Here is a 27,536-nt window from a genome sequence, read left to right on the forward strand (position 1 = left end):
ACATGGTCTAAGAATGACCACATAGACGATGGATGTTAATTGCATATATATATATATATATATATATATATATATATATATATGCTACTACAACGTACTGCAGAATGCTACATGACAGGACAAACAACATATTATACTGTTTGTTAATTTTATGCTGGAATTTCCCTCGGAGTTGCAACGCAGCGCATTCGACACTTTATTCATTTGGCAGATTTTTATTTCAAGTGTGGCGGGGTATAATCCAAGCTGAAAAGCTGAGGGTTCTCCGTGGAGTTCTGACAGCTCCGGTGTGACATCAGCTCAAAATGCAGTCATATTCTAGCTGCTTCGTACAGACTTGGAAAAACACTAGTCGGATTTCCACTGCGCTGGTGGACAAAAGAGGAAACCCCTTACTCAATGAAGCAATTATTCTAACTCGGTATAGAACCGTCCCTTTGTGTTGCGCAATTTACTTTCACGGCAGATGTTGGGGAACGTTCCTCGTTTGTCCAAACATGTCACAGGTCACGCTTATGAATAAAAACCAAAATCCCAGGGTAAGCCCACGTCTCAACAGGCGACAGCCACCTATTAAATCAACGAGAAAAATGCGACGGAAGAGCGAGTGTAAATCTGATCAAATATCTGTACACATTCCTCACGATATATAAAAACAAATTAAATTAAACAAAAAAAAAAAACATGCTTGAATGAAGCAAACCACTACATAAAGCGTGAATTGGGGTGAAAGGTCATAATATCTTAATGCACGTGTAATAGCTGATATCATGACGAGAATTTTATAGCCTGTCATTTAAGGTCCAACATTTTCATTTATTATCTAAGGTAAGTATTTTAAGATCCTTCACTCCCTCTCAAATGTCTCTCTTGGTACGTGACGGAGAGAAGGACAGACGTAACCCTGGAATGGACACGAGGCTGTGACATTGCACATGTCTTCCATCAGGGTGTATTTTTAGGAGCAGAGTGTAAATCAATCTGTGTGTGTGTGTGTGTGTGTGTGTGAGGAGAGAGGTTTAGAAGGAGAGTGCAAAAGTTCATATTTAAGTTGAACACTAATCATGTTGAACATGTAGCGATGACCGATTATTTATTTATTTATTTATTTATTTATTTATTTATTTACTTACTTACTATAGTTTACACCACAAGGCTGATGAATTGTCGAATCCGATTGGTCCGGATAATAACAGCAGCTCCGACTGAAGCGCAGCTGCGCTTCAGTCACATTTATATTAATGCGCTCGCTTTAACATGTTATCGTTTCCATAGTAACAGCTCATTCACGGGGACGTGTGTCACTATTGATAGGGTGATATAAGACATTTACACCTCAGCGCTTTGCAACAATTCAAAGCTACTTGAGGTGTAACTTTAGGTGTTCCGTGACAGGAAATTCTTGAGGACGGAGGTCTTTGCGGTTTCTCAGTAACATGTCAAGCTGCATTTTTTTGTCTTAAGAACAGGAGGTTAAACCTGGCTACCAGTTAAAAAGTCAACAAAAAAGAAAGAGTACCTTCCATAACCACGGTATGAATTATGATATTTTATACACACAAGATGTTACCCCATTTGGATGCTGCAGCAAGTAGGGCAATATATAGACTTAAAACTATAGAACGATATTTCATGGTATTTTTTTTTTAACAGTAACGATATAAATAACGATATGAAAATAGTAACCTTCGACACTATCTTTTTCGGCCACGAGTCACATCGGCATACAGTCTCGAGAGCCGTGCCGTGCAAACACAAGCATTGATCAAAAAAAAAAAGTAAAACTTAATCCCGTCCGTCGTCAAATACTACATTATACCAATTATGTAGGCAGAAAAAATAGAATATGAATTTTATTCACAAATTAAAATTCCGCTGAAAATGCAAACACCAATACTCATAATCTAACAACAGGAAAAACAAACAGAAATGGACAAACACTTTTCTTCTGTAAAAGTGCATATAATCTTTAAATAATGAAAAATTAACAAGTCTTAAACTACGCTGTAATACATCAGAACATTGACTATGTTTACACGGACAGCAGAGATCTAATTACTGACCTTATTCTGAATAAGCCGATATTCTGATTAAGGTGTTTACATGAGTCATTTTTAGAATACTCCTTCCATGTTCCCGTTTTACGTGTTATAGAACACAGATCGATTGACAGCACACGTCATCTGTAACGCACGTCGATAATGCGACTACTCCACACGTCTCCATTTGTGTTTACTTCGAGTATGACTTTAATCGGATTAAGGTCGTCGACAATCTGTTTACATGCCAGTCTCTTAATCAGAGTATCGTCTTAATCGGGTTCGTATCGGATTATTGTTGTCCTTGTAAACGTACTGAGTAACTCAATAATTATTCAAATCAAGAACGAGTTTATTCAAGTACCGACTTTATACTAGGGTCGTAACTCCGTCTTCCGCCGCGTTTGTTCTCGTCCTACGCGTGAGACGCCCACACCGCGGTGCGTAAACATGTCAATTCTTATCATTGGGAGGAACTGTACCGGTATATCATGAACGATATGATTAGGCACCAAGTGTACTGACATTTGGAGGGAAGAATAATAAAGGATTCTTTTTAGAGAGAGCAAATTGTATTTGAATTCTTTTCACTGAGTTTCGTAACAAATTGATTAAAAAAAATTATATATATATATATATAAAAAAAAAAAACCCCTGCTAAAACACATTATCATGGTAATACGTCGAAACCTTGGGCAATTACTGTAATATTAAAAAAAAATAAAAATGATCTGGACGAATCACTGATTGCAATCATTTCCAGAGATGTTGTTTTTTTTTTAATGGAAAACTTATTATTTTAATAAGCCGATCTTACCAAGCGAGGCCGATTCGCTCACTTTCATACCGATAATGGTGAGAAAAAAAAAAAAAAGTACAAGCGCTAGCCGCTCAGAACAACTGGCAAACGTGACACAATGCTGAATTTTAAACATGTTGTTTTCTTCATTTTAGCTCCACATGACCCAAAGCCACTGTATTACCATAGAGGACCGAGCGATGGGGCTTCATTAAGCAGCGGTCCTCATTTGGTTACGGGCGGGCAAACAAACAAACGAGCAAACAAACACAGAAACAGACGAGCGGGGTTTAGTATCAATTAAAACTGAAAGCTGTTTGTGTGTAGATAAGATGTGGAGGCGTTAATATGTAATGCGGTTTGACCTCCGCCCACGTACACATGTCATTTCTGCTGATCGTAAACCATAAACTGTGTGTGTGTGTGTGTGTGTGTGTATCCCATGAACTTGCCACTTTGTTTATAGCGCCAGCAGCTGGAGTAGGTCTAAACACTTCCTGATGCTTAGTCACTCTGTGTTTCAGAAAGCAGTTACACATATTGGCTGAGGATTTCAAGTTCAACTAACAACCTTGAACTTGGGAGTGATTTATTCTCTATGTGGGCGGGGTTAACAGGCTGAGGTAAATTCGTTGCCGTTAGCTTGGCCGGCTAAGGCATGATGGAGATCACAAAAAGGTTTCAAACGCTGTGACAATTGTTTTCTTGTTTAAACCTTCAACACGTTAACAATTTTTCGGGTATTGTTAATCCCGTTGCATTATGGGATTTTTTTTGAGTTGCGTAGTGTTCATCGGTTGCATACTGCAAAATCTCACCGGAAGCAATACGCCATCCGGGTATTTCTCACTTACTGTTTCTCGCCTACTGAGAATTCGGGCATACAACCCCTCTGGCCTACTGGGTAATAGGGTAGTACGTGATTTCGGACGCAGCCTATGTCTCTCTCTCTCTCTCTCTCACACACACACACACACACACACACATGCTCAGCAATCCTACTGTGTGTTAAACCTCGGATAAAGCAAATGGGATTAATATGTAATGTAAAACGACACCTGTGTGTGTGTAAGTGTGTGTGTGTGTGTGTGTGTGTGCTAATAGGACATGAGGTCATGAGGATTATATCTTCTATATTACTAACAAATCCACCTTCAACTGTCTGTCATCATTTTTTTTATCCAATCAGAGTCCTCTGAGGGAAAACATGAACAGAATCTGCGAGTTTAACAGTTTCAGTTCTTACAAAAGACAAAAACAACAGCCCCCCACCCCCCACACTTTGCTATAACAAATGACATCATTATATATCTGACAAACATTACATCGCCTTGGATTTTAAACATGTCGTGATTTAAAGCAACAAGTCCACCTTAGAGTGAATATTATTACCATGCTGGAAATCTGGGATATGAGATATGATCCACAATTCATTCAACACGCCTCTTTACTTAGTCTGCGTGTAGCAATTTATTTCTATTCTAATAAATAACATTCATTTTGACCGGGATCAGGGTTCTAGCTACATCGACTCCAATAAAGTACGCAAATTAAACCTAACCGCTCGTCCTAATATACTACGATAATATATTAACGGTCAGCACATATCCTACTGTTGTCCTGATAAGAGTTCGTAATTGTTTCACTTTGACTTTTTAACACGATTTACGACGCAATATCACGTACCATCGTATTATCAAAGTCGCTCAAAGCTTATTTGCAAAGATAAAACACTTAAAGCTAGGCTTCTAAACGGCTATACGGTCAGCACGTTCCGAAACACATATTTTATGAAACCGCTCAAAATATCAGCTGATCAAAACTGTCCTAAGAATATTATTATTGTATTGTAATTATATAGCACTATATTATTATTAGTGTATATTGTACAAGCAATTTATCAGTGTGTGTTTTTAAAAAAGAGGCTTTAAAGTGATCATTTTATCGTATGGCTGACCGACTACATTTAATTTTTGACTAAACGATCACCTTAACCCTGAGAGGTGTTATCCACGGACACTATAATGCGACTATAATCATATTGTAAGCACATTACAATCAACAACAACAACACGCTAAAATAACGATTTTTTTTCCATGGGAATTTGTAGATCTCCCTTCAGACTTTCACAGGGAATGTTGCCAAATCTGTAATATTCACACAGAAATGGCCTGCGTTTTATTGAACAGTCACAGTCAGAGTTACACAAGGGTTATTCTTTCACTGACGATTGTCAAACTGCATGAGAGTCGTGTGTGTTTAACAATCTCGCTTGTAGTGACTAGAAGGTCATGAGGTTAAACCTTAGGAGTCCCAGAGAACTTTTGAACATGTCCTTAACTGCTTTAACTGCTCAAATCAAAGTCTGGATCGGACTTTGCCTCAATTAATGTATCTTATATAAATATATATATACTGTATGTGCATTGGTCTGTACACCGAATGTAGGGTCTGGGTTATATTTAGCTGACATTTAGGTGTCACTTTATCATAAATACTGTATGTGGTCACATCTGTATTTAGACTCATGGATGTGTTTTTATATTGAGCGCTGTTCATCACCAAGGCTTGACGACATCATCGACCACTTATATTTTATTGCCGTATTTACTTTCCTGACTGTGCAGGTTTGGGCTGAGAAGCGTGAGAGAGAAGTCTCCAGCAGATACACTGATCGATTCATAGCGACCGTGTGGTTCAGCGCAGATACTAATGCACAACTTGTACTGAACATTTTCTAAGATCAGATGGCTTATAAAAACAGTAAGGAATTACGAGTACAGATTCTTAAAAGAAAACCCCACATATGAAATATATTTATACCGAAATATCTGTGACGGGTTTTGGTGGTTTGTTGGTTGGTGTTGTGTTTTCGTTATTCCTGTGAGAAGTTAGCGGTTGTGTGTCGCGCTGATGTCACGGGGGACAACGTTATTGCTAGTACAGTTACAACGGAGTTTAACAGGACAGAGAAAAAAAAAGTCAAACATAAAAGTTGAGAACAATCAGTTCTTATCTGATTGATGATCGAGAGCTTATTTTCTCACATCATGTTAATTAGCATTAATGTTAATATTAATATCAATATTAATTAGCGAGTGGAAACGTTGCTGCAAACGTCGGACTCGGAAGTCCCAGAATGCAATTCAGTTATGAGACGGCGAGTTACGGCGGACTCTCGGCTCGGCTAGATATCGATCTACGAGATGACGAGCGTGACGATGTTGACGGGCAGTTTTAACACGAGACTGAAGCTTTGTAAACTGACATGTTTGAGCAGGGTGTATTAATGAAGAGGCGAGAGAGAGCTCGACAGACCGAAGGACTAAAGCGCTGCCGCATCAGTCTATATAGAGATGAAGCAAAGGCTATGTCGAACTGCACCACTTTCAGCAGGTAGTCGAGCGGCTTTCTGGGTCACGTAGGAAACCGCTAATCAAAATGAAAGCAGAATGGACTGAACATATTGATGAAAGAAGTTTTAAACCAAAAGCTATTACAAAATAAATCTTAGATGCACTTGAAGATCCCATTAATTACAAATATTAATATACAAGTCGATCAAGGTGTATTTTTTTTTACTTTACGAGTGAGAAGAGGACGAAACTCAAGCTGTAGGATTTATAATCATACTCTCTTGATAAGGGCAAAGCACAAATTTCCACAAGCGTCACAGAAACTGAAAATTTTTAAAGCATGTTCCAGATCACTGACTTAATAACGCTCCAGAAAACAAGAACATATTTCCTGAATGAACACTCTAGAAATGATTCATCGTTCAGCTTCAACGCAAGTTTTGTCTTCAGAAAATAAACGATCTTTCTCTCCTTTGTACCTCAAATCAAAGGAATGCATTTAGGTCTCTCTCTCTCTCACACACACACACACACACACACACACACACGCACACACACCTGTGTTTGCCTTAAAACGCTGAGTGAGTTATTATTCATCTCAGTGAGTCATGTCTTGTCCAGCTATGTGTTGTGTGCCGCAGGTTTAATCTCCCGATCTAAAATAAGCTCTCTGTAAAGCATTAGAGCGCGGCGTGGATAAATAAAAACTCAACACACACTTCATCAGAAGTTCTTATCTGCAGCACCACCCCGACTTTACGGTCTCTGTGTCAGAGATCCACAGGACAGGGTTCATGTCAGCGTGTCACATTTGCCTAGCATTACTCAAAATGCTGACATTAACCACCACAGAAAAAGGGACAGGAACTAGAGTAAAATGATAGATGAGGAAGAATATTGTGAATAAACTTTTTAATTTTTATTATTACATTTTTAAAAAATAATAATTACAGTGTTTGGTTGCACCCAGGTGAGAACAGCTTCGGACATACAGTACTGCTAATTGCTTATCAAAGTTAGCAAGCTAGCTAGCATTAGACTGACAATTTATCATATACTGTGTAAACTATCACCCAATGTCACAGGCACACAACCTAATGTTAGGCTAACTATTTATTATGTAAACTACCACCCAATGTCACAGGCACACAGGCTAATGTTAGGCTAACTATTTATTATGTAAACTACCGCCCAATGTCACTAGCACACAGGCTAATATTAGGCTAACTATTTATTATGTAAACTACCGCCCAATGTCACTAGCACACAGGCTAATGTTAGGCTAACTATTTATTATGTAAACTACCGCCCAATGTCACTAGCACACTGGCTAATGTTAGGCTAACTATTTATTATGTAAACTACCGCCCAATGTCACTAGCACACAGGCTAATGTTAGGCTAACTATTTATTATGTAAACTACCGCCCAATGTCACTAGCACACAGGCTAATGTTAGGCTAACTATTTATTATGTAAACTACCGCCCAATGTCACTAGCACACAGGCTAATGTTAGGCTAACTATTTATTATGTAAACTACCGCCCAATGTCACTAGCACACAGGCTAATGTTAGGCTAACTATTTATTATATTATGTAAACTACTAAACAAGGAAACATAAGTCTATCTATTTATATATTACTGCTACCTAAGGACGTTATTGTTTAACATTATGCTAACCATTACACTGTCTCAAATCAGAAGCCAATGGAACTAGCTAACATTCGGCTAAGTGATTTTTTTTTTTACTAGCATGGGGTGTTTGCTAGCATGTGTTATCCCTCATACTTCCAGATTGATGGCAACAGTGTGATCAGAGGGAGATGGTCGCTTCACCAAACTGCATAAATACTATGTGATATAAACTTTTATATCTTTAAATTTATTAGTTGATATTATATATAAGTACTTATGCATAATATTTTTATGGATGCACAAAAAGCACTGAATTAAACTACAGTCCTAAATGAACAATATATATTCTGGTGTGTGTGTGTGTGTGTGTGTCTGAGTGGGTCTTTTCAGTCTTATATAATTGGACAAACAGTTGTGTAAAGTTTTAGTCTGAAGTTTATATTTGTAACACTCAGTTTGTGGATTTTATTTTAAATACACTAAAAAAATGGTACTGAAAGTTTGGCCGCCCCATCCCATCCGATTCATCGGAAAAATAATCCGCCAACTAATGGATTATGAAAATAATCGTTAGTTGCAACCTTAATTAAAACTAATTATATTTTTGATGTATTTTCATGCATGTGTCTATGTGTACAATAACTAACTGACAAACACAGTGTTTACCCCCACTAGATCTTGTCTCTGAATAATAAATCTCAGAGGTGGTATTAAAGTGTAACATATCTACCCAAGACAAACTGCTTCTCCGTGTGTTGGCAGACAGTCAAGTCTAGTAAGAACAATCATGAGCTAACGTTATTGATTTAGATGAAAAGTGTGGCTTCCTTCCAGCCTTGAGAGTGGACTGCTCAGTGCATTACAGCCTGTTCCTGCCCTGCACATTTAATCCCGCTTAATTAACACATTTTACAGCGACAGATTAATGTCTGTTTGCTGTGCAATCAAAAAGGGAAATTGAGCGATAAACTAGAGTGGCTGTAAACGAATAAATCACAGGACGTGGCGACGATAACAAGCAGGATAATTCCAGTTTCACGGCAACCGGGTTCATATTAACATGTCGTGTCGGACGCGTGTACGCGCCTAAAATGAAAAATCAAACATGTTGTGTGTACAAGGTTCAGTCTCTAAGGACCGTGTGTGCGGGGTGATGTCAGGTCGTCGCAGCCATCGATAACAGCTGTCAAGATTTGTGATCGGACACGGTGCCAGATCAGACATCTGCGTTAAGCGTGCACCTTATCAAGTTTTCATCGCGCTGTAATTTCCGTTCATTCATTACGGTTCATGATGTTACCCACGGTTATGTTTCATATCATATTACTGAAGGGGAAGTATGTAGTTGTAAATGATGTCATTTTGAAAAATCTATTCGATTACCGGGATGTTATGCCAAAGCGTATCAGCAAAAGTGTAAATGAGGGCACAGGGTGGAAGTCACATGACCTGCACTGTAGGGCTGGCTTTGAAAAATCCGATTAAAACTGTAGGAATAAATCAAATAAAAATTTTAACATCTACAAAGGTGTTATTCAATAAAGAATGGAGAGGAAATGAAACACTGTCGACAAAATATTCAACATCTGATCATCTACTTATTACTGGGTAACGATGAAGTCCTTCTAAAAGTTCGAAAAGCGGTAGTGATTCCCCTGTAATGTCCTTAAACGATTTAACAAACAAAAAATCAATGTTATATTGAGTGTATAATCTGATACTATATAAACTCTTACTACAGGACGTAAAAGTTAGAAACGTAATTAAAACTGCTTTTTCGTTTTTAAGTCACACATAAAGAGGGACTGGCGTGGCGTGAAAGTAGGTGACAGTTAAGAGTATGTATTTTAAACTCTCTGTGGTCGGACGTCAGGATGTGACACGACTGCTGGTTAGTTCCTCTGAAGAAAAGCTTATTCAAAATAAGCTTTCCTTTAGTAGTTTTGAGAAGTGGCGTCTGTCACAAGTTCCACAATCAGGTTCTGGTTTACAGAGATGTGTATCTCTCCGTCAGAGCTGACACGCTGTTCATCTCCACATGATGTAAAAGTGATTTTAGGCTCTAATTTACTACAGATTTGTGTGTGCAAAAACACACAACTTTATATATCGATATACATTATGAGCACGCGCGTTCCTGTGCCACGAGCGAGCGTGTCACGTGAATTATTTCGGATCATATGTTGCTTTAGTTCCGGATCAGAGCAAAAGTTTGATCCTTTTAGTTTGTTTCTCTCACTAGACAGAATTAAAGCGACCAGGAAGCCAAAAGAAAAAAAAAAAACAATGGCTGAAGGTCGTGTAGGGCAAAAAACTCCATCATTCATTGGTCAGAAATACAATGACGGATAAATGAAAACAAACGTTTGTAGAGAAATCATAAATACCCCCCCCCCCCCCCCCCCCCCCCGAGAACAGAAAACACGGAGCGCCTCTGAATAAATTCTTCAATAATAACTAGTTTATAACATTGTTCTTTTGTGTTGTGTTTATTTTCTCTTTTTTGTTTGTCAGTCCAAATCTCCAGAACACACTGCACTTCTGCAGCTCTAGAGCTCTGTACTTTGGCTCAGTTTTCAGCTCATGGCTCGGTTTAGCTACAGAAAATCCATTCTTTCTTAACTGCGCTAGACGTCGACTGGAAACCATACCGAGACCTCCGCGCTCAGACGCTCTCGGACCGAGCGCCCGCACCAAAGAGCAAAACTCAACACTAAACTCCGTATATATGATCTCACCTTTAGTAAATCAGGGCCCGGCACTGGCACAGAGGTGAAAATCCGTCTGAAAACATTTCTAAATAACACGCACTAGCAATAAAAAAACGCTGTGTATTAGACACGTCGATCGATCCAGTCTCGACAGCATGAGAACTTTTGCGCGAGACGCGCTGTGAGGAATCGGTGCAGACGCACGGGAGCCAGTCTGACTCACTGGCTGTGTCGAAGGAAAAAGGCAGTACATCCAACCTCCTCTGTGCCTGTTTGATTTACTGGAACAAAACTAACTGAAGCACACACACTGTCCCCATACAGGAGGGCTTCCTAAGAAATCATACCATAACACATCAACTTACAATACTGGTCCCAGGTAAGTGAGGAAAAACCGCCCACATGCCATGCAGAGATGAGTTCAGATGCAGCAGCAGGAAAGCAGCTACCACATCGTTTCATCGCTGGAGGATCCGTTTGGATCAGAACACATTAGCCAGTCGACGTTTGGCTCGGTGGTTTAATCGCCCGTGATTACACAGGCAGAGTAAAAGCTAATTAAACTCTAATGATGATGCTGATTTGCTAAGAAGTCCCTCGATGGAGATTGCGAAGTGGTTGACGGTTTGCCTTTTAGCAGCTCTGCTCTCATCCACGTCTTTTATTTATTTCTGTTTACTTCTCCACTCGGTCACAAACTTCTGAGAATTAGATACGAGATGACACATATTTATAGAAATAACAAGCTGGTCAGACTATTACCCAATTCATTCTGATACCAATCTTTCATCCAGAGTCGGATCATGTCTTGTGGTCAGTACGGGGGTGGTGCGGTTTCTGTTCGAAATAAAAAACCAGTCATTTTAAATTAAATGACTGATGCAACACTAGGGCGTATATTATCATCACAGGGGCAAGCAGTATAGTACTAAATCGTGAGTAAATTCAATTTTACAGCTAGGTCTACGTTACAGTTCGTCTACAGCTTCTGACTACTGATTTCATTTCAACAAGCTAGTCATTAATGTTATTGTACAGTGAAGCAAAGCACTGCTCGCAACGTTTACAGAAACCTCACGTGAACTTCACACGTAGTTATTACATGCATTATTACACATTGCACGTTTTTTTTTTTTGGTATCCATTTTCACGTGATTCGTTTACTTCTACACGCGCTCATTCTTCACAGCTAGGACACTTGTAATTTTCTCACGAGGCTTAATTCTTCGCACGTATTGTTGAAATGTACACTCAGATGTTTTACACGTGATCACATAATACTCACAATGACGTGAAAGAATTATGATCGAGCATGCGAAATGTAGGCGATTTTTCCATAAGGGTGTTTATTCTATGGTTATTATTATTATTATTATTATTATTATTATTATTATTGCCTGTGGTTCATGGTAACATTTTCACTGTGGTATGAGAGATATAATCTGCACCGGACCGCAGTATGACCAGCGCAGAAGGCACACTTGCTATTTATTTATTTATGCATCCATTCTTATTATCCTTATAAAGTTCGTTTAGCTATTATTTTGTTCTTTCACGTAGTATTTATAATATATTTTACTTAGAATCAAGCTCATGCTCTGTGAGACTACTTTGTTTTGGTCGTGATAAAGGCTTCAGGTGTACATCATCTCTCTCTGACCTGAAGTGTAACCCGAAACCTCTGCGCAAATGATAGACCCTAATTATAACTGTAACCATTACATTATTATTGATGTGTAACTCTACACATCATTGATATAAAATGCTATAACACTAACAACCAATAATAACCAATACTGTTATAGGAATTTGGGTTTTACAGACAGACAGACAGCATGTGTTGTTTAACATCCCGCAGGATGAAAAGTGAATTCTGCCGGTGTTCATTCAGCACTTCAGTGATTCCGTTTGTGGGAACCTTTCTCTCTCTACGACTACTGCTATTACACACACACACTCACACACAACTTTGTGGCTGCCTAAGCTCTCAGATTTGGATTACAGTTCCTCGGGTCATAAAGTCCAGGCTGGCGTGGCGTCCCAGTGACGTATATGTTTCCACTGCGCAAGCAGCACAAACCCGCGTGTCCGCTCCATCAGGAGCGAGGGGAAACCTGATGCCCTAGCTGCATGTCCACAATAACACATTTCTATACTATTAATGATTATTTCTGCAAAGTATGACAATTATGCCTGAGCCTTATTTTGATTCAGGAGAGGAGACAGCAGAGGAGACTCGGTGCTTGGAGATGTAGCCATAGTAACCCAATGCTGGACTTCCAGGAACCCGGCGTCCAGCTGCAGAATCCATGAAGCCATGGATACGTTTTACGCGCGCACACACACACACGTTTGTCGAAATTTAATTCTACCGTTGTGAGGACCTTCCACTGATGTGAATATTTATTGTAGCTAATTAATGCTACGCAACACCTAAATCTACCCCGAACTTTAACTACACACCTGCACAAAGGCAAGATTTCAGCTATAAGATAGAAAAAAAATGTTCTTGTGGGGACTCGTCAAAATTCGATATAATGTCAATATAGTAAAGATGAAGGCTTGTGCTGCTGGAGATGAATCATACTAGTGGCAAAAGGAATTATTTATGTTTGAATGTGTAGTAGTATTAATAGTAGTAGTAATAATAATAAGAAGAGGAAAATCAGCTTTTTATATATATGAAGACCAACAAAATGTCTCTACAAGTCCAAAGTCTATATGGATCCCCATCATTACGGGAATTATGGGAACACGTGACCACAAATAGATGGACAGAACCTAAAGATGGGTAACTATGCAGGGGTGCCATATGAGGGTGGAATTGAGTTGACACGTGGCCTAAAGTGACCCAGAATGTCCAGGACACAGGACTATGTGCATAAACCTGACAGGGGCTCACCATGGGTTAACATCTTTGTAAATCTTTGAAGTTAACGCACTGTAATTTTGATTCCACATGCTAATTATGGCATTTGCAGTAATTGTCAGGAATGCGTGCTTGTGTCTGGGTGGGACTGAAGTGGCTCTGGGTATTCCATACAACTTTTGACATGGAATTTATGCTGATTTATGTGAGAGCATTCCTTATAGCAAGAGCAATCAGGAAGTCCTTGAACCCGAATCCTGTGCAGAACACCAGGAGAACTCTCTCTCACACACACACACACACAGGTAAGACACAATGTGTGCGCCAAAGCGCTTCTTACCTTCAGGGCGCACTTCTGCCCGGTTTTCTTGTTAAAACACTCCAGCACTTTGCCGTTGATCCCCAAACCGAGGACCTGAGTGGAGATCTTGTAGTCGTCCGTCACGGCGTTGCGTTTGATCTCCAGTTTCGGGTATCCAGCAGCAGGGTTAGGATTGGGCATGGGGAACTGTGTGGACTCGCGCTCCTTCTCCGGTTTGGTCTCTGCGCTTTCACTCTTACTCTCGCTTTCCGTTTCGGATTTCGTCTCGGGCTGCTCTTCTTTGGTTTTTCCATTTTGCAGCATGTTTTGTTGTTGTTGTTGTTGTTGTTGTTTTGCAAAAGAACTTTTGCAAAGCGATTCCACGTCGGTGATGACCCTCCACGCACCCAGCCTAAATCCGGCGTGATTTTACTGGCGCGCAACACTCATCTCAAACAACACGCCTTTATTCTGCACCTCCTCAGGTTCTGCTCTGAAATCTAGATGAGTTAGTACAGACTGAAAAATCCCTGGGTCCTTCATAGAAACATAGCTCTTACTGTCAGCCCCCCAACTCTGAGCACTCGGGAGTAGTGCTGGGAGAAAGTCACGGAGTTTTTAAAGAGAACGCTGACCGGCTGCGTGCGCGTTCCTCTCCGGCTCGGTGCCAAACGCGCATCAAGAGCTCAAATAGTGCGCTATGTAGTGTGGAAACGCCTTGACTTCATGTCCTATATAGTGCACTCATGGGCTTAATAGGAACCAGATTGAGAATGGGCGTTTTGTCTCCCTTACCCCCCACCCCTCCCATGCGGTCCTGCCCCTATGCGTCAGTGTTACAGCCCTCGACTTCCACAAGAGCTCAGAGTCTTAAAGCAACACCGACCTGCGCACTGCGCTCTCATCACTGACTTCTACTGCTGTCAAGATTCATCTTAAAGCATTTGGCTCGAAGACATTTTTTCAAAATCTCAATGCTGGATTTGGGACAAGACCCAGAGTACCACAAATAAATAAATACATAAATAAATACATAAATAAAGTTTGAGGATGTGTTGGCAAAACCCTAACCCAGAAGAGCTGACTGGTCCTAAACACTCATTCATCTTTAGTATTTGTGGTGGATCCAGGAATACTGGCGCACGCACACACACACACACACACACACACACAGACCTACAGCATGTTTTTGGGAGGTAGGAGGAAACCAATGAACCCAGAGGAAACCGGTAAAACAGTTAGAACACGTGGAACTTCACACAGACAGTGTGAGTGTCAGGAACCGTGAACCCTGGAGCGGTGACACGGTAACGCTATGCACCGTGCCTCCGTTCTGAACACTCGTACAACCGATTCATTTTTACAACAGTACAAAACAGACAGCACAAAAATATCTTTAAAAAAAGTATGCAGGCTTTTGTGTGCAAGTCTGCTACTGTACATATATTCAGCTGTACTAGTATACAACTATGTATACAAGTACAGTGGGTTTTGCGCGTCATAAAAATGCATCGTTTGCGTCGCAGTGACATACGCCCAACAGGAAACGAACAACGTTCTCTTTAAAATGAAATAAACTAGTATACCAGTATAGAGAATACGTATGATGTTCATGAATATCAGCCAATATTATGAATATAAGAATAGATGTGGAAGTGCCGGTGTTGAACTACAGAATCTTTTGTTATAATGCATTTGTTACCATGAGAAAAAATAAGCGCTTGAAGGGTACATTTATTTTATTTGAAATATTTATGAATGAGAATGAAGTATGTTTCAGAAAGACGCACAAAGTTCACCGACGGGGCACTGCGAACGATGCTTGAGATTTTTAAAGGATGTAGGAAATGTGCTGCCGAACACAAATGATTCGTCTGACAAGTCGAATCATCTAGAAGTTTAAATAGGAAATAGTTCTGAGTGCACTTCCTGACGAGAGAGTCCCTCTTCAGTTCTTTAAACATTGTGTCTTTGAAAGAAAAACGAGAAAAAAGGGAGAAGGTAAGAGGGAGAGTAGTGTGTGTGTGTGTGTGTGTGTGTGTTTTCAGTAATCCAGTGCACATATGAGTGCCACTCCCTGCTTTATCCAGTGCTTCTGGCTTTGGTCTGTGGGAAGCTCTACTGCCATTACGTAGTTAGTGGAGTGACCGGTGGTGGACAGAGTTCCTGTTATAAAGAGACAGAGAGAGTGAGAGAGAAAAGAGAGAGGAAGAAAAGTACAAGGGGACGACAGGGAGGAAGTAAAGTGAGACAGAGAGGTCAGAGGGACAGAGAGAAATTTAAAGGTAAAACAAATAGACGAGGAGAAAAAATTGAAAAATCACAACAACAACAAAAAAACATAAATGTAGAAGAAATATCGCATCTGAAACTGAAAATAAAAAGCCCTTTTTTGCACAAACTCAAATTCTAGATTTCTGTGGAAAATTCTCATATCTACCCGTCATGCGATCTCACAATTATTTTAAATAATCGTGTCAAATATGTAACACGAGCATCGTTTCCTCACACAATAAAAAAAAAATCCTAACTTTAGTAGCAATAATGATAACGATCATGACTTGCAGGTGCAGGTATCAAGTTTCAAACCTTTCCCACTGTTCTGAAACTGTATACAGCTCAAATCCAAGCACACACTCACTCACACACACACACACACGCACACAGCTCACCGGCGCGAGTGAGCGTTTTGTATATGGGGCAGACGTAGACGCCGGACTGTGGCGGTTTGCGGTTGGGCGTGGGAACCATCCAGATGACGGCCATCTCGGTGTAGAGCTCTTTGGGCCGAGACTCGGTCAGCATGCCAGCGTGCGTGTCCCAGCGCGCCCCCTCCAGGAACAGACCGTGGATGAAACACCCCGTCTCGGGCCGCTCGGTCAACTCCGCCGTTGGCTCCGTCAACACCTGTGGAGGAAAAAGAGGATCAGGAGGATCAGGACATCAGGAGGACGAATTAGTATACACGACTCAGATGCTGTGATCAGATAATGATTCTGTAATGACACGATGTACCGTAGTCACAAACTAGCTCTGGACACATGATATGGAAAAATCAAATACAAAAAAAACAAATACACCTTTTAGATTTGCGCTGTGATTTGCGCGGTGGTTATATAAGTCGTAAGACCAGTGTATTATTATGCTATCATCGCATAATAGTGACATCGACTCAGTATGCTGATAGAAATGCAGTTTTGCCGCAAGGGGTAATAGTAAGTTATGCAACATATTCAGCAACATTCAATGTAGAGAATTGGGGACGCATCAAATTATCTTCACTGTCCCTGCATCTGTGAAGAAAGAAGGCTGCCTCGGGCCTTGGTGCGCCTTTTAAAGTAGTGCTTCTTGTCCTTAGATAAATTCGACCCCAAATCAGAAGGAAGCGTAGAGACAAGTATTTGAGAAGGGTTGAATACATTTGAAGGTGTCCTTTAAATGGTTAACCTGCTGTTCTCCTTTAAAGGCAAGAAGATTAGGTTAGTATCGTGTTCTAAAAATGAGGAGCGGAAGTGTGGAAACATTCATGCTCACACTGTGACATGCTAAATACAAGAGCTAAGTGGCGTCGTCATTTCTTTAACATCGAGTTCAGGAGGTGTAGCGTTGCCGTGAACCTTAAAGCCGAAGCTGATGGTGTCGATGGAGAGGACAGAGCGGCGGGCGTAGTTCTGCAGCGTTCCCGTCAGGAAGGCTTGTGGGAAGAAGAAGCCGCTGATCCAGAACACAGCCGGAATCCCGCCGGAGATCCAGCGCTTCAAGAAACCGATGCGCTGCAGCAGGTCGGATACCCAGGAGGCCAGCGGCTTTAGAGACGGGTACGCCTACGGGAGAAATCACGCTCAGCGCTAAAACTGTAAGAACGATGAATGATCCCAAACAATTTGGAAGGATAATTATCAGAGGAATAACTGTGCAGTAATAAATGAAAAATTTAAAAAAATAATAATAATAATAATAGGCTGATTTTAGCATACATGAGGGGTAAGTTAGGTAACCATTCGCATAGACACAGAAACATAAATGCGGATGACGCAAAAAAAGAGGGAAATTCCACGTACTGAATAAATGTTTCAGCCTCGCTCAAATCTAATTTATGTGTCTGAGAGAGTCAAACGAGAGAAAAGTAGAGTGAGAGAAAACAACACAGAGGGAGAAAGGGTGAGGAGGACAGATTCTTGCCTTGGCCTTCCATATTTCTGGAACGGCGTTGATGAACAGACTGTTGGCCATGAGCTCGAGCTCGGATGACATCACCACCAAACCTTTCAGAGCCTTCACTAGATCACCGAGACTCTGTGTGATCACTGCTAGCAACTTATTATATCTGATACACAGAGAGAAAGAAAGACAACAAATCATGGCAAAGAAATTGAGCAAACACAGGAAAGAAAAAAACAATAATAATGAGAAAGAAGCAAAAGAGAAAGATGGAGAAAAGACAACTTGACGATTTATATGTGAGATAGAGAGATTACTGTAAATGGGACTTAATCTCAGGAGAGAGAGTACGAGAAAGGTGAATGAATACACAGATAAACGTGTCTGAGAAAAGAGAGAGCAAGAAAGTGACTAACAAACCGAGAAAGCGAGAATTAATGGTAACAAATGTATTTTTAATGCAAAAAAAAAATATTTGTGAGGGTGTAAGTAAGGAATTCGTGTCGTTTTATTACATGAACACATAAGATTAATAGATTATCCATTTAAAAAGGAACAAAATGTTATTACAGGCTATAGGTACTGCCATTACCTGTTTCTGATCTGTGTATGATGTGTGTATGGATGTACCTTATAACTTCCTGTATCAGTACAGTGTTCATAGACTCCTCATACATCACTGGGTACTTGGTAACGACTTCCTGAATGTCGACGGGGTTGGGAATCTTCTGCACAATCCCTGTCACGATCTCCTCGACTATCTGCGGGAAAGAAAAAGTTTTACTCTAACTTTTCATTAAAATTTTTTTTTTTTTACTTTGCCCTATACTGTATGTATTAACGTTAAATATATTAGAATGGGGGAAAACTCACATATCGGACATAATCTTAGACACATTTCATAAAGTTCATAAACGTTTGGCTGAGGAGCTAAAGGAGACCCTAAGGGTGACTCTATACCTCCTCTCTGGCTTTGCCCCCACTGGAGGCGGCTCTGGGCTGCAGTCGGAGTACAGCACCCAACAGGGCGAACGTCTCGTTCTGGGCAAAGCTGATGTTTGCGTTGTCGTGCAGGCCGAAGATCTCTGGCGTGTCGTTAATAGGCAGGCCGCGGATGTACGAAAGATAGCCCTGCAAATAATACATTACAATCCTCAGGTCATACGTTCACAGAATGGCGGCCTGGGAAAACCCCTGTTGACAATCTGAAAACTCTCGGCTTCCCTGAACTGAGATATCTTTCTCTCTTGCACGTTTCTCAACCACAAGTAGTTCTAGTATTTTAAATCTGGTTACCCTAAAAGTAAAAAAAAAAAAAAAAGAAGAAAATGGCATTTAAAGCGCATCTATTATGGTTTTGAAACGTGCCTAATTTTGTCTCATACAATGGATTTACATGCATCCGAGGTTAAAAAACATTTTAACGTGCTCATAATTTAAACTGCAGCGTTACCTTTTTTCCCCCAGTGTCACAAACGACTCATTAAATGATTCGTTCTAAAGGATTCATTCTAAACTCTTCCTTTCAGAGAGCATACTCTGCTCTGATTGGTCAGACATCCCAGTCTGTTGCGATTGGTTAACCGCTGTCAGCAAGCAGCCGATGAAGACCAGAGGCGGGGCTTTTTTGTAACAAACCTACGTAGGTTAGTACAGGAAGTAAAGTCTGGAATCACTAACGACTCGTTTCAGCTGTTCAGAATCGATTCCTTCTTTTGGGAGTCGATAACTCCGTTTGTCGTGCGCTTTGATTTTTGAAACTTTGCAGACGTTTTTACATTCACAAACAGCTCTATAACACACTACATGAAAGGTAATATTTGAATAAAACATAATAGGTGCACTTCAAAGATTTCTTTTCAAGTGCAGACATTTTGACAGCTACTGTAGTAAACTGATTGGACTTGTGTCCATTTCCATCGCTTCAACAACTTCAAAGTGTGACGATCACTGCGGGAGGAAATCACGCAAAGATAGCGAGGTTTTAGATGTCTTTGAGCAGATTCTTTTTTTGTCTTCTTTTTTTTTAACCACTAATGTTTGTTAAACTGCTTAAGCAGCGTGAGCTTGTGAGATGGATCTCAGCATCATTTAGCCGCTGCTGGAAAAGGTTCAAATATGCACAGAATGTGCAGGACGTGGAGGATTTCTCTGAAGAGCAGTGGAGAGTTTAACGGCTCAGGACGAACAAGGGACTCATGAACAACTCTCACAAAACATAAAAACAGACGGTCGTTGATCATCCGGGTAACGACACGCGGTATTAATAGTCAAGCGTATGTAAACGTCTGAACTGGTCTATTGTGTCTTGTGGACTATATGTAGACGTCTGCTTATGTCAAACAGCGTATTCGGGGACGTATTAAATAAAAAACTAAATGCAATTTTTATGATCGCTCTAATTTTTAAAAAATGATTAACATTGCGTAGATTCTGCAAGGTGTATGTAAACGTACGACCTCAACTGTGTATCTGCTTTCATAAAGTGTCAAAGTATGTTGTAGACAGAATTTCTGTCTAAAACCGGATTTTTTGTTGTTGCTATAATTCAGTCACAGTGACATGCGAGGGGTTTTCCCGGATGGACACATACATCAAAACAATGACACAAATGTTGAAGGAAACTGTTCTCAGAATACAGCAGGTAAATATTTACATATATAGTAGATGGTTTGAACTGGTTTACCCGATAACAGCTCAGTGTTGCTGTGTGTGTGTGTGTGTGTGTGTTGTTCTATGAGTAAGCTGCACATCTGCTAAATGTAATATAAACCTTGATGTCCAGGTCTGTGCTGATCTGGCGGTACTCTCCTGAAGGCGAGTAGACGTGATCAGGGTTCAGCACAGAGGGACAGTAGAAGTCCTCCAACACGTTCATAATGCAGCGGCGATCCCAGTCGTCTGTCACACGGCCACCGTAGTTTATCTCGCCGGCTGTATACTTCAGAACCTAGACACGGAGAGAGATAGTGTGAGACAGAGAGTGAAAAGAAAAAAAAAAACGAAGTGAATACTATACAATAACGTCATGGCTGAGTTTCCAATTCGACGGTAGAGCGAGCTCACGATGCTTTTGGGAAACTCGGATTGTTTACGAGAAAAGATATGCGGACGTGTGTGTGTGTGGTTTATTTTCTGATGTGATGTTATGATCACTGTGCGTTTTTTTTTCTTTTTCTAGACATCATAAGAAAGACAGGTAACGTGTGAGGAGTCGTCGAGGAACGTTTCGGCAGCAGGACGACCGTCTCATCCTTCTAATTCAAGAGCGATGCAGAGTCTCTGTCCTGTTTTCTCTCAAAGACTCAAAATACAAACTGTCCTGCGTCTGTGATAGTTCCAGTTGTGACGGGTTAAAATTCATGTTAAAAGAAGTAAATAAAATTCATGTTAAAAGTAATAAATAATATAGGCTCAGTGGTGTGCCCTGATACATCTGGTGAGTGAATCAGCTGTGCTGTGGGTGGAACAGGAAAGAGAAAGAATACGAGATGAAAAAGAGGCATGCTGGAGAATGTCGTTCACGTATTAAAAACGCCGTGTGTATCTGTGCTTGCCTTGTAAGGAACGTCCTGGTATTCATCAAGGAACATTTTGAGTTGGCTGATGCAGATGCGCAGGTCTCCGTCTGTGAACTCATACGGAATGTTGAAACCCAGTGGACCAAATTTCCTGCGCTCGATTGCGTTTCCGTGGAACAGACAGAGAGACAACAACAGAGAACGGAACTCTGCAGACTGAGAGAGAGAGAGAGAGAGAGAGAGAGAGAGAGAGAGAGAGAGAGATTAGAAGACAGATTAGTGAAGGAGATGTTAAAGAGAGATATATTTAGTGAGATGTTTACAATCCTGAGGACATCAAGCAAAGTAAACACATGAGATCAGTTTATATGGGTTTATATAAAGGTCTGCATGTGTGTGTATGTGTGTGTGTGTGTGTGTGTGTGTGTGTGTGAGTGTGCACCTTGGTGCAGGAGTTGAGGAAGTCATCACTCAGGCTCATGTAGGTCTTCAGTAGGTTGGCCTTGATGCCTCGTGGAGGCTCGATGGTCATCTTGGAGCTGTTCTGAAGAATGGAGACCGGGAATTTGTTGCTGGGCAAACTAGTGAGCCACAGGCGGAAGTCCCGATGGACCTGAGACATACACACACACACACACACACACACACACACACACACACAGAGGCGCCCACATGCACAGACCGAAAAGCACAAAGTGGTTGCTTTTAGTGTTGCTCCAATTAAATAAATGTACAAATGTCCTGTTGCTAAGATAATTACCTAATTAACTAAATGCTACACACATTGTGTCTCAGCACATTTCCTACTCGCACGTGGAGTAGCTAACCTTGTCAGGGTTGATGTTCTCAATGAGTCGCTCCAGAGTGGGCATCCAGCTCGGTGCCAGGTGGCAATTCTGGAAAAATACCCACTGCCCCTTATCCATCGCACTGTGCATCATCGCTTCAGCCCAGGGACCCTGACGCGCACACACACACACACAAAGAAACACAAACAGAAAATTCACCTCCAGCAGCAACAAATGAAACACACACACACACAGACATGGACATAACGTTAACACAGAGCAAATCTGACATCAACAAGCAATCCAGCCTCAACCCACAGCCTCTAAAACACTCAGGCAACATTCTCAACAAAACTAAACACACATTCAAGGTTCCACAAAAACATTCAGCGTAAAACATCTGTGATATGTCATCGCCTTTGATCTTAAACTAGCGGAGACAAATTCTTAGATTGGTGCTGGAGCATGAGAAGAACTTACAAATTTGTAGATCACCAAAAAAAGAAAAAAAACACCCAATGTCATGACACTGAAATAAGACTCAGTCATGAAAACATGCCGCCTAGACAAAACAATCACAAACAGGACAAAAAGCGGACACGCACAGCCAAAACAGTCTAAAAGCTTGAAATTAGGAACATCCTGAAAGCTGTCCACAGCATAGAACAAGCAAAAGAGGAGTAAAAAAAAACAGAAAGAAGAAGACTTAAAACATTACAGACTGTGTACAATCCATGGCTGTGGATTTAAAAAAAAAAATATCAGGCTCTATTCAAAATACCTAATAAAGCAATTCATAATCTAACATTAATATCATGTTTGTTATTATTATGATTATTAAACTGATATACAGTGCATATAGAAATATACATATATTTTAATATGAACCCCCAGAATGGTCTGTAAATTCTGCCTCTTACAGTTCTTCAACCTCAGATGTGTGTGGGATTGTTTTTCTTTTAGGCTTGTACCAGCCCACAACATGTTCTGATGAATTTAGTCGGTTCTAGTTTCAAAAAAATAAACCTAATCTAACCAACACAACTCTGACCAGGCAGTTACTAAGGATGAATGAACGGTCTTTTTTTTGTCCCTCAAGCTTCATCATACCTGACACCTGACCTCTTGCTCACGCCCGCATGAAAATAAAGACCTGAGTGAACCTTTAGCTGGGTACATGTGAACCTTTCTGGCAAGCTTTCTTGAACAATAAACAAGTAATAGTGTGCATCCTTTTCATATATGTATTTGTATCTGTCCAGAACACATTATCTATTCATTCCAAATAATTTATTTTGTATTTGGTTACACTCCTGCCATATGGAGCAATCTATACATGGATAACAACACTCTGTGGCTGCATTAGGAATATTTAAATCTTTACAGATAAAGAGATAAAGAGATAGGCATAAGGTCTATGGGATTTACTTGACATTCTCTAACACTTATGTCATTGAGTATCACTGACAGGAAGCCTCTAGAATGTTCTCTCCCATTCACACTAGTTCACTCGGCTTGTCATTTTCCAAGACTAGAAAGTTTATATGGGTTGAGGAATGCTGGCTGACCTGATTCATCATATTTATTACAACATGAAATGTGAAACCTGATCCCATATTACTGTAGCACTCTGAGAAGTCTCATGCGTAGGGGTGTGACCTCAGGTCTGTTCTTTTCCATTATGAGACCTTCGCTAGGAACCGAACGCACCAGTCATCGTCCTGAGCTCGTTAGGAATGTAGCGGCTCTTTAGTAAGTGACCCGCAGGCTAGCAACTGATATCAGCGCTCAGTACAGATCCATCGTTAGTAACACGGCGGAGAGAAATGCTTTATTATATCCCTGCTTTGTAAAAAGGTCTGCTAGGGTGAAGGGAAATTCCAGTCATGATTCGCATTTAAGCAAACATACAGCTGCACAGAGCTAGATGAACATCTGTACACCATTCACACTGTGAACTACATTTCAGAAGGTCTAATGATGTGGAGTAGACCTATCACACCATGGGATACCTGAAAAATAAAAGTGTTTCTTTTTTTTTTTGTTTTGGTTCTAACCTGGCCCTGGCCTAGCGAGATGGCGCTCATTTTCTTGGAGAACTTCATGACATCGGCAAATTTGTAGAGGTCAGCTGCGGGGTCGGTGCCGGGTGATAGAACAAAGATAAGCGGAGTGGAGGGCGACGACTGCTTAAAGACCACAGACAGGTCAGACGTCTAAGAGAGACAGACAGGAAGACAACACATAATGTATATAAAAGTCTAAAAGCAGTTTTTTTTTTATATACATATCCCAAATTTAGTCAACTGGCCAGTTCATGTTCGGTGCTTAAATCTTGCACTGGAGCTGGACTAAACTTTCATATTCTTGTTTTAAAGGACATTGTTAATCTCAATAATTTATTCATCTTATTTATTATTACTTTTTTTTTTGCTAAAACTCCAGGGATAGTTCTATACTAATGCATCAATTCCAACTTTCTGCTATACAAAAGATATCAAATTGTGCGAATAATATGACTGCTTCCGTCAAACAACAAACAGTCACTGATGATCGACTACATATGATGTCAAAAGGGAAATTGTGTAATTGTAATTATTATTCACTGGACCACACCTTTAAGTCAGCCTTCAGGATTTAAAGACACAGAGCTCTGCCACCCCAGTACTTTAGGAGTTGATTATCAGAAAGCATAGTTATTGTTTACCTGAGGCTCGATGAAGCGCTGACCCAGCTGTGCTGACACGAAGTCCTGCAGGCCGTGTGTCAGGCAATCGACACGCAGACAACGCAGCACTAACAGTCGCTGAAAGCTGTCCAGCTTGCTCTCCCACTCGTCCGGGAGAGGCTCTCTGTACAGATCACATATACAGGACCATGAACTAATACACATATATACACAGAAACTCGCTTAGATGTAGGGGAGGCCACATACTGCATGGGTGTGATGAGCAGGCGTCCACATACTTTTGGCCATTGTGTTCAGTATGTGTTTGTGTATGTGTAAGTGTGAGAGGATACCGGTGTGGCTGGCTGCTGTCAAAGATCCTCCTGTATTCTGACTCATATCTGGAGAAGGTGTGTGCCAGGCCTGTAAAGTTGGGCAGAGCACTGAGGGCCATGACGTCCTGCCACGCCCGTTCTGACAACCAGGCGGGCGACGGGTTCGGCAGCTGCTGCAGGCTTGTGCCTCCTGACAACATGTACTGCCACTCAGCCTGAACATCCAGCACATTAAAACAGAAGGTGAATCATTTCCATAAATCATTTTTGTCATGATTATATAAATGAGCAGACAAGACCGACTGACGTTCCAGCAGCACACTGAAAAGAAAAAAAACAAAAAACCCCTGAGGACAGAAAAGCAGGAGTATCCATGAGATTTCTGGTTAATCGTTTTCTCACCATAACGATCTTATTTTTGTTCATCATGATGCGAGCGCACAGCAGGAAGGCGAACATGAGCTTGTGCTTCTCGAACAGGCTGCGGCACACGTTGCTGTAGAGGCTAAAGGTGAAGTGCTCGTTAATGTTGATGATGCGCTGCTCCAGTGTGTCTAAGGGAAGACAGAGAGCCATGTGAAGACAGACAACTGCAATGGAGTTGTCTCACTTCTACTCCGTTTATATGAGCGTAAAACTGATGACATTAATTGATGAAACAGATACGAACGATGATTCAAAATAAAACAAATGTCAGTTAGAGTAATAGTCTTCCATTGTGAGGCTTAATTCGTGTTTAAAGCATGGATCTAATCTGACTGAACACCATCCACACAGTGAAGCATGGTGGTGGCAGCATCATGCTGCGCGTTACCCTTGGTCTCTTGCTTGTCTCTCGGACTAATGCCCTCCTTTTAACACCCGGCCCATTTGATAGCTACTTGGTCTTCATGACGCCTTTTGTTTAGGTATGTTCTCTAACAAAATCTGCCGCTTCCAGAAGCAGGTGTATTTTTATTACATCATGTGCCCACAGGCCACACCTGAAGACAAAAAAGCGCTTTCCTTAGCTTTTTGTTGTTTCAGGTCAGGAAAAAAAAAAGAGGTCACATGCATCATTCAGTGACCGAGCTCCTCAGGGAGCAGAGATTGGAGGTGTCGGATAACAGCCATTTTTAGGTGATATTTAGAGAACATGTCGTTGTGTAGAAGGCACCATGACAAGCTGCTAGTCTGGGTGCAAAGTGAACTTATGAGGAGGCGGTTGTATTCTAAGTGGAAAAAAACAGAACTAACAAATGTGTAATTTAAAAAAAAGCACACTTTTGTTTACATATCAACATTATAGTTAGTTATGTAAGATATGACAGACCTTCTATTGTGCCAGCTGCTGGAATGATAAGAATTTGTTTATTTTCAATAATAAGAACATTGCATGTTATTGTGATTTGTAACCCCTGTTAGACGGTTAGACAATACACGCTTTCTCCTTGAGAAAAGACAAATTCTTCAATTTATAACCAAATTGTTCTGTTCTGTTGTACTGTCTGTCTATTCCTTCCTTCAACATTCTTAGTACTGTTTGTCTTTATTCCTCTCTACCTGTATACTCTAATGATTTACAATCGCACTATCCCATGTGACAAGAAGAGGACATGTTCCCGTTTGAGTCTGGGTCCTCTCAAGGTTTCTCCTTGAAGTCTTCTCAGGAAGTTTTTTCCTCTGGTTTACCTATTAGGGCTTTAAACCTATTGTTAAAACGCGCTAGCGCTATACAGACGAATCTGAAATGAATATTTCAATCCTTGAAACGGATGAGATGGAAATTACTTTTTTTTTTTTCAATATGACTACGACATTATATTTGCAAGGCCTTTCTTTATAGCTCCTGTCTTTCTAGCACTTTAAGAGATGACGACGATGGCGTCGTGTGAGTGTTCGCTCTACCTGCACGTTCCGAGTTAGCAATGCCCGCCATAAAGATGCCCAGGAACCACTCTAGAGAGTACTGATACATGGGGTCCACGTTGGACAGGTCGGACACGCAGAAGAAGAGGATCTGGGTGCGCACTGCCACAGGGACGTACTCCAGACGCGTGGCGTCGATGTCTCGCTCGGTCTTCTCCGCCACCATCACTTTGGCCTGCCACAGTCCAGAATTATAGCAATAATAATCATAGTTAATACGTCTTTATTTAACGCACAGTCTTTCTCAAGAAAATGGATGCAAACTGAAAGAAGCAAACTGAATGTGATCAAAGGAACTGAAACCTACAATTAAAAAAAAAAATTACATAAAGAAAACATTACTTTTATTAGGTTCTGGTATGTATTTCTTCCTGTATTAACTTAAAGAGTTAGATCTGCTCTAAGGAATTAAAGGTGGCGTTTGTAACTTTTGTAAAAAAAT

General features: G+C 40.7%; 2 protein-coding genes across 2 annotated transcripts in view; both read right to left on the reverse strand.

Moving 5' to 3' along the window:
* mapkapk3 (MAPK activated protein kinase 3) overlaps nt 1-14,433 on the reverse strand; it is a 23,418-nt gene extending 8,985 nt beyond the window's left edge. Inside the window, exon 1 of the mRNA XM_053674096.1 lies at nt 13,753-14,433. Coding sequence (XP_053530071.1) covers nt 13,753-14,037 — 285 coding nt within the window. The 5' untranslated portion in view covers nt 14,038-14,433. The remainder of the gene's footprint in view (nt 1-13,752) is intronic.
* Nucleotides 14,434-15,730: 1,297 nt separating this feature from the next.
* The window catches only part of dnah1 (dynein, axonemal, heavy chain 1), a 37,905-nt gene continuing 26,099 nt past the window's right edge, over nt 15,731-27,536 (reverse strand). Inside the window, exons 64-78 of the mRNA XM_017450894.3 lie at nt 27,074-27,269; nt 25,589-25,740; nt 25,205-25,401; nt 24,891-25,035; nt 24,241-24,399; nt 22,223-22,354; nt 21,838-22,008; nt 21,432-21,611; nt 20,648-20,824; nt 18,835-19,005; nt 18,505-18,635; nt 17,896-18,040; nt 17,331-17,537; nt 16,386-16,620; nt 15,731-15,879 (exon numbers count right to left, since the gene is read on the reverse strand). Coding sequence (XP_017306383.1) covers nt 15,758-15,879; nt 16,386-16,620; nt 17,331-17,537; nt 17,896-18,040; nt 18,505-18,635; nt 18,835-19,005; nt 20,648-20,824; nt 21,432-21,611; nt 21,838-22,008; nt 22,223-22,354; nt 24,241-24,399; nt 24,891-25,035; nt 25,205-25,401; nt 25,589-25,740; nt 27,074-27,269 — 2,520 coding nt within the window. The 3' untranslated portion in view covers nt 15,731-15,757. The remainder of the gene's footprint in view (nt 15,880-16,385; nt 16,621-17,330; nt 17,538-17,895; nt 18,041-18,504; nt 18,636-18,834; nt 19,006-20,647; nt 20,825-21,431; nt 21,612-21,837; nt 22,009-22,222; nt 22,355-24,240; nt 24,400-24,890; nt 25,036-25,204; nt 25,402-25,588; nt 25,741-27,073; nt 27,270-27,536) is intronic.

This window comes from Ictalurus punctatus, chromosome 21, assembly GCF_001660625.3.
Source record: "Ictalurus punctatus breed USDA103 chromosome 21, Coco_2.0, whole genome shotgun sequence".
NCBI classification, from domain to species: Eukaryota; Metazoa; Chordata; class Actinopteri; order Siluriformes; family Ictaluridae; genus Ictalurus; species Ictalurus punctatus.